Raw genomic sequence first — 12,259 nt, forward strand, 5'->3', positions numbered from 1 at the left:
CTTACTTCATACAGGTTTCTGTTCAGATGTCACCAGTTCAGCAAGGCCTTTCTTGACCATCTTATCTAAAATAGCACCCCCAAACTCCCTCTTGTCTTTTTGCCTTGCTTTGTTTTTCTTCATAGCACCAGTAGCTCCCTGTCTTTATATTATTTCTGTTTATTTTCCTCCCCACCCCTATCATGTGCAGGTATCAACTCCATGTTTTTATTTACTGTATCTCCAGTGCCTAGAATGTGTAGCACATAATAAGTGCTCATTTGTTGGATGAATGAATGACAGCTTTAGGGAGAGACCTTTTTCTCTTTCAGCCTCAATATTTCACACCTTTTATTAGGGCATTGGCATAACATGAATTCAGAGAAAAATCTGTGCTTGCTTGAGTGACTGGCTTCTCAGTGTACTCTGCAAGTAGATCAGGAGTGGGATTATTGAATGGCTCTTTCCCTTCATGCTGATCAGGCCCTCAGAGGATTAGATCAGCCTTAATCCCTGATTACTTAGCAGCCATTTTTCATAATCATTCCTGATAACCCAGTAATCATTTAATACTCAAGTACAGTCTCAAAAACTGTATGAGCATAGGCCTTTTCCAGCTTTCAGATGGATTAGTTAACAACAGCCCATTGTATTGACCGTTTTCTCTGCTTTTACCCTCTCCAGCATTTCTTACACTGAGGCAGTGGAGATCTTAAAGCAGGCATCCCAGAACTTCACCTTCTGCCCAGAGGTAGTACATACATACATATGTATGAAAATATGTATCTGTCTTGTATGTTTCTGATTTCATTAAGAATCCTTTAAAATAATCTTATTTCTTATTAGCAGTGTGTGGTATTTGCATATCTGTACATTGGCTTTTTTTTACGTTTGCTCTACTTCGTTGGAATATTTAGAATGAAAAATAATTTTGAAGCAGAATCATATTACTTGGAATAGCAGTAACAAAATGGTTGTAAAGAAGTTTCCCAGTGAAATTCCTTAGAAAGAATGGCAATCATAGAATATCAGTGTAGAAATCAACTAGTTCAGTGTTTCCCAAAGTGTATTCTAAATGATGTTAACAGGTGACAGACAAAAAAGGTTGTGTGATCAAATAAGTTTAGTCAACACATTAAACAGGTTTCTTTTTCTTTTGAACTTCACAGAACCTTCTAATTTGTAATCCACTTTGGAAACACTGAGTTTTGTGTGTGTGTGTGTGTGTGTGTGTGTTTTTTAGAGCTGTTTTATTTTATTTGGCAAGGATATAGATCTGGAAAGGCCCCATGATGTATCAGTGGGCCTGCACGTAACGTTAGAGGCAAGTCTCCTCATTTCTGTGCCAGTGCTTCTTTCCTATACTTACTGCATTGCCAGACAAGTAGGAATAATAATATAATGTTAAGAATGTAATATCTTTGTCTTCAAACTGTTCCTTACACCAGTCCCATTCCTAATTAAGTCAGATGCTCTCTTAAGGTATGAGTGCCCTTTGCTTGTTATATTTATAATCAATTGATTTCTTTGTATAATTTTTAATTTAATGTTTATCTCCTACCCTGGAAGCCTTATGAAGTCAGGGGTTTCTAGTACCTAGCATGGTATCTAGAGTTTAATAGGCATATTAGTATTCGCTGAATAAATAGATGAACAGTATTATTAAATATTCATTAAGGAGCATCTGACATATGAGGGTTGACTCTTTTATCAAAAAAAAATTCAGAGAGAAACCATCTAGCCAAAGATAGACTCAATATTAGGAATGTTATCTTTCATCATTTGATTTCCTGAAACTTAGAAACAGTAACTGTAGAAGAAGCTCTAGGCAATATTAGTAAAAATTGTGATTCCAAAGCAGCTTTTATACACCATGGGAGGTGCACTGTGTTTTCCTGCAGATGTTGTTCATCTGCTAAATGCTGCTCCCTGAGATGGGCACAGAAACCATGGTGTTCATCTACTACTTTCAGCTTTCATCTTCGCAGGCCTTTGGATGTTCTTGTTAACACGTATCCCTCTCTAGTTTAGTTATCTGTGTAACCTCATCAGACAGCTCCACACATCCCTGATCCTCAGGGAGAGAAAGCCCTTGGCACTGATACAGGTTATTTTAGGTCCTGCATTGTATATTTCAGTTCTGTCTTCTCCTTTGGTAATTTCTTTTTTCTCATTACAGTGGGGTGCTGATCTACACACCGAACATGAAAAGTACCTGGTGAAGCACTGTGGCAACATGCCAGTCTTTGTCATTAATTATCCATTAAAGCTCAAGCCATTCTACATGAGGGATAATGAAGATAGTCCTCAGCACACAGTAAGAAAAGACACTAAACAAGTCGGAGTTAATCACCTCAGAGTCTGGGGTTTTTCCTTGATTCAGTTTCATTTGACGTGTTTTCTTAAATTATATCCTTCACTCTTTACATCTTTTAAAATGATAACATTTCTCAAAGGTACCTATAAAAATGTGTTCCCAAAGAAGATCCCAGTGTTCTATAAACACACTTCCTCATTTCTGTCACAGGATGTCCTCACTTGAGTGGATGCAAATGTAGATGTATCTTGTTTTTTAAATTTCTAGGAGCACTAGAGCACTGTATAGCAATGTGCCCAGTCTCCTATCACGCTGGATACTGATCCAGAGACTGCACGGGGTTGGAGGAAACGCTGGGCAAGAGATGATAGCAGTGGTATGATCGGACAGAGGAAGAGTTGGCTAGGCATAGCAGGCAGCTCCGAGTGCCCTGGCTGTCAAATGGAAATAGTTAGGGGAACCCTGTGGAGGGATCAAGGAGGTCTGGGCGGATTCTCCACTTGGTCAGTTCTCTTTGGACCATCTCTTCTCTGTCTGCCTGTGTTGTCTCTGTCTGTTGGTCTGCTGGCTTGCTTTAGCCTTTCTTACCCTCTCTTATTTCTTCACCCTCAGCTGCAGCTATTTTTTTATTCTTCTGGTTTCCTTCTCTTTTTTCCTCTTCTTGCCTTTACAAAATTGTCAGTAATATAAAATAAGAATATATTTGACTCTTTAAATATGTATTGAATAGTTATATATTTAATATCATTAATTGTAAAAGTCTGTGAAACAAATATATTATGTTTATCTCAAAAAAAGTTCACAAACCTAAACTTTTCTGTCTGGTGCTTTTCACTTGTCTCTAGATAAATACCAGTAGGAAAACACCTGTAGATCAGGACCTGCCAGTAAATAAAATGACCTTATCTGAGGTATACAAGGTTATCGCTTTGAATGTATTTTCTTTCTTCTCTTGTAGTATTACTGAAACAGTATTAGCCAAGTATGAGGCATACACAACCATCTCATTTCTAAGTCCCAAAACAACCTTGCCAAGAACTTTCTTTTTTCTCCCATTACATGGAAAACTGGATGCAAAGGGACTAATTGCATTTCCTGAGGCTACATGGGTAGTAAGTGACAGTTAGTATTCAAACCTCATTCCTTCTGGCTCTGAAGTCTGTGTTCTTTTCCACTCTATTGTGCTGCCTCAAAATCACCAATATAAAATTACATTTTAACTGCCAATTTTACTCATCCCCACCTTTCACACCAGCATTATCCAGAACCAGTGAGCAACACAATTAATTCATGATTCTTATTTTCTGTTTTCCCTACCAACCCTGTGGTGTAATTGATTATGAGAAGTGAATGGGCCCACAGGTGGGCAGCAAAAGAAAGTAAGAGTGACTAGGGCATAGATTATTCAATCCTAGGTAATTCAGTATTGAGCCTACATCACAAGACAGAGGACTGTGCCTGTATCTCTTAGCTTTTTTTATTTTTATCACTTCACCCTATCCCACTTCCACCTCCCTCCCCCAGCACACACACACCCGTGTATTCCTCTCATGTAAATTCCCTAGATAGAGCACTTTTCGGTCATTCAGTTTTGCACTTCTTAAAAATACTCTGCTTGGGAGTAGAATGCCCGCTTAGCAAGCACAAGGTCCTGGGTTCAATCCCCAGTACCTCCGTTAAATAAATAAATAATTAAATACATACATACATATATACATAACCAACCAACCAACCAACCTAGTTACCTCCCCCGCCAAAAAAATTAAAAAAAAAATATATATATATATATTCTGCTTAGGCTTTCCTTCTCTGTAAAGACTTCCCTAGGTTACCTAGTCACTTTGAGCCTTCCTTTTCTGGATTTCTATAGCATTTAAAGAACTGGTAAAAACTGATTGCATTGTGTCTGTATTTTGTGGTCTCTGTGTAAGTATTGCTTTCTTAAATGAAAAACCTCTTTAGGATGATGAATGAGTGTCTTATAAGCCCAGTATCTACCACTCATTCCTTGTCCCTCTAATGTGACTTCTAATCATACCTCCAATTATCCCCTCTAATCACACCACTGAAGCTCTAGGATCAGTAGTGATTGTCATGTTATTAAGTCCAGTAGTCTTTCTTTTACTTCACATCTCAGCATTATTCAGCACTACTTATGACTTTCTTATTCTGAAAAGTTTCTCCTCCTCTGACTTCTGTGAAAGCATTCTCCCAGTTTTCCTCCTTTCTCAGTGGGCTATTCTCAGTCTTCTGTACGGGTTCATCCTCTTCTACTAATCCACAGATACTGGAATTCCTCAAGGCTCCGTCCTGGGTCTTCTTTTCTCTCCCCAGGTGATTTCATCTGTACTCACAGCTAGCTAAACTGTATGTTTTCACACAACTCTGATTTATATATCAGAGTTTATTTATATTATTTATATCTTGAAATCTAGGCTTCTCCTCTGAGCTCTGGATTCATCTTACTGCTATTTACATATCACAAAACCATCTCAAACTTAACATACCCAAAACTGAATCTGTGATATCACTTCTTTCCTCCTCTTCCCACCAAATCTGATTTTCTTTGACTGTTCTGTGTTCCTCTGATTGTATAAGCCAGGTAACCTGAGTCATCTTTGAAATCCTCTCTTACTTCCCGTATTGAAGCTGTTACTAAGTTCTGTCATTTTCATACTCCTAGGTACATCTCATGTCCACCCACTTCTCTTTATTTCCACTTTAACCTTTTCAGATTAACATGCTGTCATCTCTTACCCAGACTACTTCAGTACCCTCCTAACTGGCCTGCCTTTATCCATTCCTTCCTCCTCTGAGTCAGTTCTTCCCACTTCAGCTTGAGCTTTTAGAAAATGAAAATCTGATTATGTTCTCTTCCTTCTTAAAACCATTCAGTGGCCTCCTACTGCTCTTAAGATAAAAGTCAAGATAATTTCCATGGTCTACAAGCCCAAGTGTAGTCTGGCTGTTCCTAACTTATGTCTTCAGATAGGCAAGACTTTCTCTCATCACAGGATCTTTGCACAGTCTTCCTTCAATCTAGAACAATCTTCCTCACTGAAGTAATTTTACTTACTCTCCAGATCTGATTTCAATAAGCATTTCCCCAGAGAAATCTCCCTTGATGCTCCAGAATGAGTCCGAGACCCCTGTTAGACACTACACTGGTACCATGTTAAATTTCAGACCCAGAGCTACTAACTCTTAATCCATCATAATCTTAACGCAGTCGTAACTTCGCATTTATTTGCATCACTATTTAACTAATAACTCTTTCCTCTATGCCCAAGGACTTGAGGACTTCTTTTCCCCACTTATCAGTGTATCCCCAGTGCCGAGCATAATGCTTGGGATGTAACAGACACCTATGTATTTGATGATGGTAGGTGGTTGGATGAGTGGATGAATCGAGCCCAACACAGTTTTACACACAGTAGATAGGGATTGAGTGACCTGATTTTCTAAGAAAAATCCTGGGAAGCTAAAGAGCAGCTTTTACCCTAAATTTTTTTCAGTGATGGCAACATAGCATAAAGGAAAGTACAGTGGCTTTCAGAGTAAGGCACTCTAGGGTTCAGATCCCATGTCTGTTTGTTATAAACTATATGATCTTAGATAACCACCTAATTTCTTTGAGTCTTAGTTACCCATCTATAAAAATAAGATGATAATGTTTTCTAGAATTGTGAAGATTAAATTAACCCATAATTAATAATATATAAAAAGTACATAGCACAGTGTTTGGGATAGTAGGTAATAAGTGTGAAGTCCTCTTTCCTTCTAAATTTTTATAAAATATTTATTGTGTTAAAGCTTAATAATGTTAAGATATTTCTGTGTGTGTGTGTGTGTGTGTGTGTGTGTGTGTGTGTGTGTGTGTAACATGCCTTTCCATAAGATTCCTTAAAAGGCAATTCCCTCATGGGCTGCAGTCACAAACATTACCTTTAGAAGTACTGGGAAGCCTTCATTATGACAAGTCTCTCTAGTAATATGGTCTCACAGCCTGAAACCTGAAGGCATTACAATGAATTTTAGTGTACTTCTGTAATTTATGCTGTACTATAGCTTACAGCTTTGCAGAGCTAAATTATTAAAATAATAATTTATTTAAACTATGTGTGTTAAGCATAGATATAACATTGATTCATTAGCAAACTAGATTTCTTTTCAACCCACTTGTATAAAGTATCTGCTGCCATCCCTACTTTATTTTTTTCAATGGTGAATGAACAATTTTGGGGTCAGCTAAGTAAATTCTGTGTTTCTTTTAGTAGGGAGCAATAACAGGTTATGAGTAGGGTTGCATGTGTTTCTGCAAAGGGTGCAAGACAATCTAAAAAAAGTAAAAGGTGTGTTTCACAGTGGCCTTCTCTAGGAAATGAAAAGAAATGGGGAAGGATATAGCTCAAGTGATAGAGTGCATGCCTAGCATGTGCAAGGTCCTGGGCTCAATCCCCAGTACCTCCCCTAAACATAAATAAATAAACCTAATTACCTCCCCCCCTCAAAAAAAAAAAAAAGGAGAGAGAAGTGCAGGGAAATGTTTAACCTATGCTTGTAACATTTGGTCAGAGATAATGAATACTATGTTATAGTGAAAAGTGAAAAGAACCAGACTAAGAAGTTACTAGTGCTGGGCTTGAAATCCAGCCCTCTTACTGTATAGCCTTAGGCAAGTCTCTCTAATCTTTGAGTCTCATTTCTCCCTCCATAAAATTAGAGAATTGGATTAGATGACCTACAGTGTACTAACTAGTTCTAAAATTCTCTGATTTCAGATGGCCTAAGTTTTTTTCCCTCATTTGGACATCTAAGAATAACTGGTGCATAACCAAATATATTTAATAATTTGAAGAGGTCAAATCATAGGCTCAAATAAAATGAAAATAAGCAAACATGCAAAATGCTATATGCACCTGAATTTGGGTTCCTGAGTAAGCCCCCCAAAGGCAGATAGCAAATATTCAGCTAGGGTATTGGCTTCACAGAGAAGAATATCTGTTCATTCCATTCAGCCATGTGTGTTTAGGAAAAGTGACTGCCCAGCAGTCCCTAATTAGATGCCAAGATCACCAAGTGATGTTCTGACTTTTAAAATTGTATCCGTATTACTTAGTAAATCATAAAAAATTAAGCATTAATGGGCACTTGATAATGTACATATTGCGAAGTCAACTTGGAAGGAAAAATACTCAACTAAGGGGTATCTAATGAACCTTGGGCTGGGGGTAATTAACTGACGTGCATCAAAATATCTCCAGCCTCAAACCAACAGACATAGTGATGAAGGGAATTTCCAATTTTGCCCATATCTAAGACTAATGACTACTTTGGGAATTTATGTCAAAGCTGAAAGTATGCATTTCAGTCCATGTAAAATGCTCCCAGACTGGCCATTTTACTAGCCAAAGGCCACTTTCAGTCCTCCTTGCTATCTGCAGCCCATCTGCACCTTCATACTATCTTTGTACCGTCACATCTGGAAGGCTCTCTTTCCCAGCTGCAGCTCGTTGCTTTTAGGAGCCAGATACTGTCTGTGTCAGCAGTTAGAGCAAAAGCTTGCAGAGGTTTAATCCACAAGTACCTTTCCTATGGTTTGTGGAACAGTCTTCTTTTGATAATAGTATGTAATGTTGCTCCATTGTTGGTAACAACCTGTGAGACACTGAATAGCGCGAGGTGTTTGGTTTGTGTTTTTCGTCAATATTTTAAAATACTGAGATCAGTAGAAGGAGAGCAGAGGAAGGGACATTAAACTTCCCCCCCTCTTTGAATTTAGCATAGAAAAAGTAATGTATTAAAGGCCTTGTTTCTGTCTAGCCTGTTTGCTTTTTAATTCAAGTGCTGAGTTTTCTTTTTAGTACAGTGATTGGAATCAAAGAGTCGGAGTCAAAGGGGAGTATCATAGAGACCAGGGCTGTTCAGCTTAAATATCAACACACACTATTTCTAGACAGCATGCCACTGCAGCTGTGTGACTTAAGCAAAATCAGAACTCATATACAGTGGAGGAAGATGTGCCCAAAGTGGAATACATTTTAGGACTAGGGAAGTTAACAAAGGATGTAGTAAAAAAAGATCATTTGTAGCCTTCATTGAGAACTGTAGGGAAGTGAAAGGATAGCAGGACCAAACTCCTTCCACTTACTTCAAGTCTCCCAAAGATGCACAGAAACACAGTGGAGATTTTAGCCCCAGAAGTGCACAAATTTGGTCAACTCTGAATTATTTAAGAGGACATCTCCCTGTGCAACCTATGAATTCTCACTTACTATTCAAGGGCAAGATTGCTCAGCCCCCAGCCCTATAAGTTAGGTTCAGACTCCTGTAAACCACAGACCAGCCAGACCATGAAGGCATACTGTAATCACATGCCAAAGATCTAGGCACATTTCTTGTTTCCAACCTGTTTGCACTCTAACCCCCTCACCGCCCAACACTTGGCAAACACGCAACCAAGTTTTTCTCATTAGTTCTTAAGAAATTTGTGTGAATCCCTCCACATTTTGTGCTTTGTTCGTCCGTAAGTCATGGTTTGTATTATATCTTTATGTACATTTTACCTCCCCTAGAACCCTGGAGAAACAAGCAGTTTCTGTAGTAATTAGCCTAGTGGTTACCAGAGAATGCAGTATTTTTTGTATCTTATCAGAAGAATGTGCAGCTCTGTGCCTACCAAATGTAAATGTCTTTATTTATAGTTGAGGAATACTTTCATTATAGCTTCTCAGAAAGTGTGCAGAATCTCTAGTAGGTTGGAAGATATCATGATAAAGAAAAGCAGAACATATTCCAATCTGATATGGTTGAAGAGAAATTAAACCTAAAGTAAAAGAGAAAAGGAGAAGGGTATATGTAGCAAGATAGAAGAAAAACGCTTTGGAGGCCTTTCTTCACAAAGAGAGAAGCCTGGCCTTGATAAAAAAGAAAATAGGGTCCTGTGATCATGGAACACTGATGAGGTGGTGTAGAGGAATACCTTACTTAAAAGGTACACACCTCCTAAGAAGGGAGGCAGCTTTACTCTCCATGTCAAGAAAACATACAGGAAATGCCCCTGCCTGAGAGTGCGAATTTGCAGACCATCCAAAGAATGGATATAGGTGATGATGTCTTCCTTTTGCATGTCATAAAATTAGTAGTGATGTAAGACTTTCTCTTCTAAAATTTGTATTCAACTAAAATAGACTATTTAAGACATTTCTCCAAAGAAGATATCCAGATGGCCAAGAGGCACATGAAAAGACATCGCTAATTATTAGAGAAATGCAAATCAAAACTACAATGGCGTATCACCTCACACGAGTCAGAATTGCCATCATTAAAAAGTTTACAAATAATAAATGCTGGAGAGGGTGTGGAAAAAAAGGAGCCCTCCTACACTGTTGGTGGTAATGTAAACTGGTGCAGCCACTATGGAGAACAGTATGGAATTTCCTTAAAACACTAAAAATAGTTACCATATGATCCAGCAGTCCCACTCCTGGGCATATATCCAGAGAAAACTGTAATTTGAAAAGACGCATGCACCCCAATGTTCACAGCAGCACTGTTTACAACAGCCAGGATATGGAAACAACCTAAGTGTCTATAGACGGATGATTTGATAAAGAAGTTGTGGTATGTATATATATATATACACACACACATATGCATACAATGGAATACTACTTAACCATAAAAAAGAATAATATAATACCATTTGCAGCAACATGGCTGGACCTGGAGATCATCATTCTAAGTGAGGTAAGCCAGAAAGAGAAAGAAGACTATCATATGATACCACTTATATGTGAAATCTAAAAAAAAAAAAAAAAAAAAAAAAGACACGAATTGAACTTATTTGTAAAACGGAAACAGATTCACAGAAAGAACAAACTTATGGTTACCGAGGGAAAGAGGGAAGGAAGGGATAAATTGGGAGTTGGAGATTTACAGATACTACCTACTATATATAAAATAGGCAAACGAGTTTTTTCTGTATGTCACAGGAACTATACTCAATATCTTGTAGTAACCTATAATGAAAAAGAATATGAAAAATTATGTATGTACATTTATGACTTAAACATTATGAAACTTTCACTACGTTGTCATCATGCTCTTTTTTTCCATCGGCCACAAGATCAGCAATACCTCAGAAAGAGGCTTTTTTTTTTTTAAATCAGTTTCAAGCCAGGATGAACATGTAGTGTAAGTTTTAAAAAGCCAATTCATTGTTGCAGTGCAGTAGTTCTCAATTAAAGGGTTATTTTGTTCCCCCTTACCCCTGCTCAGGAGGTACTCAGCAATATCTGGAGGCGTTTTTTGGTCATCACAACTAGGAGAGTGCATCTGTTGTGGGTAGAGGCCAGGTATGCTGCTAAATATCCCACAATGCCCAGGACAAGTTCTCACAACAGAGAATTATCTGGCCAAAAATGTCGCTAATCCTGAGATTAAGGGGCCCTATTGTAAGCTTCTGGGCTTGTTTATTACCATAACCTAGGCTATCCTGACTAATACAGCAACTATCACATTCATTTTAGAATAGCCAGTGTGGAAATAGTTGGGCTTAACCAGTTAGGTGCCATGATTATTAGGAAGATAGGTTTGAAAGGAATCCAGAAAAGAAAACTGTAGATATACTGTGGCATAAGATTGTGAAGGTGATTCAGAAGGGTCAGAAGCTTCCAATTTCACAACTATTACTGTGCAGCTGCAAATATGCCAGATAAACAAAAACCAGACAGAAAGGTCTAAAACTAATATAGTTGCACATTGAATTCTCCAAGGAAATCAAATATTAATATAAAGGAGGTTTGTAATCAAAGATAAATATGAGTCTTTTACACTTCTCTAAAAATAGCATTTAAAAAACTAAGGTCCAAAATTGACATAAGATCACAAAAGGGTTTTTGCTTGTTTTAGTTGGGTTAGCAGCAAGACTACAAAAGAAATGTATCTCTTGTTTGATACTTATAAACAGAACAGCTCATCAAGGCTTGGTTCAATCCCTCATCACTGGCCACCAGCCTCAGCTGAACTGCCTACTTCCTATTCTTCCATAATAGCTGATTCTCTAGTATTTTTTTTTCTTTCGAGGCAGCAGACTTTTTTAGTTCTGGTTCTTAAAGATTTGCATATACTTGTAGTACCAGAATCAATTTCTGTCCACCTTTGTGGCTTGGAATTGCCCCTACTTCAAAACCTTCAAAATGACAGATTTTGGATATACCTACCCTTTCAAATAGAGCTATATGGAAGGATGAAATGCTATATTTCAGGGGTAGTGGTTCCCAGGCTTAAATATTTTATTTATTAAATATTTGTTTATTAATATTAGCACTTTAAATATTAATAAATGTTTAGTGTTATAATATTAAATATTTGATAAATGTTTATTTGAATATTTGCTTAAATACTTTCAAGCAGAGGCCAGAGAGCCACTTGCTTGTCTGTTCTCTTCCAACCCTGATTGCCTGTAATTCTAAATTTAAAACTCTGGATTGAAGTTAAGAATAAATTTTTCATCATGTGTTTCTCAGCTCCTAGCATATTTTAGCCATGTCTAAAAGCAAGGACTAGGAAATAAAGATGCCAGGTCTTCTGTGGCATAAAAACGCCTTTATTTGAGAATGGAAGGGGTTAACTGCAGGGTCCTGTTGGAGTCTGTTAACTCTTTTAATTGTATAGCCCATGAGAATTTCCTCATCGCATTACTAAAGCTCTCTTGTCCATCTGTTTGTTTCATTACCTACTGTCACATCTGAGTCATCAAATCCACGTTCTGAAATATTTGCCTATTTGTTGTAAGTCCTCCAAGTTCATAGAAGAATTACTAAAATGGAGTCAACCAGCAGTGGTAGTGTGAAAGAGACCTGTTTGTACACTTACTCCTCACCAGCTTATTGAGTGGTAGGAGATGCAGTAGAAGTAGAAACCATTGGTGAATTTCTGTTTGCTCTCTGATTCAGCTGA

At 37.8% G+C, this 12,259-nt stretch overlaps 1 protein-coding gene across 10 annotated transcripts in view; it reads left to right on the forward strand.

Annotated features, from left to right (window-relative positions):
• NARS2 (asparaginyl-tRNA synthetase 2, mitochondrial) overlaps positions 1 to 12,259 on the forward strand; it is a 137,909-nt gene that overhangs the window by 107,647 nt on the left and 18,003 nt on the right. For 9 of the 10 annotated variants that reach the window (XR_012076495.1, XM_072969108.1, XM_072969110.1 and 6 more), the window contains exons 10-11: positions 664 to 730; positions 2,159 to 2,296. Coding sequence is in view for 9 of the 10 variants with exons in the window: in XM_072969108.1 (XP_072825209.1) it covers positions 664 to 730; positions 2,159 to 2,296 (205 nt within the window). In the remaining variant the exon portion in view is untranslated. The remainder of the gene's footprint in view (positions 1 to 663; positions 731 to 2,158; positions 2,297 to 12,259) is intronic. The other variant, XM_072969112.1, reaches the window with a different exon arrangement.

The sequence above is a fragment of the Vicugna pacos genome, chromosome 10, assembly GCF_048564905.1.
Source record: "Vicugna pacos chromosome 10, VicPac4, whole genome shotgun sequence".
In the NCBI taxonomy this organism is placed as follows: Eukaryota; Metazoa; Chordata; class Mammalia; order Artiodactyla; family Camelidae; genus Vicugna; species Vicugna pacos.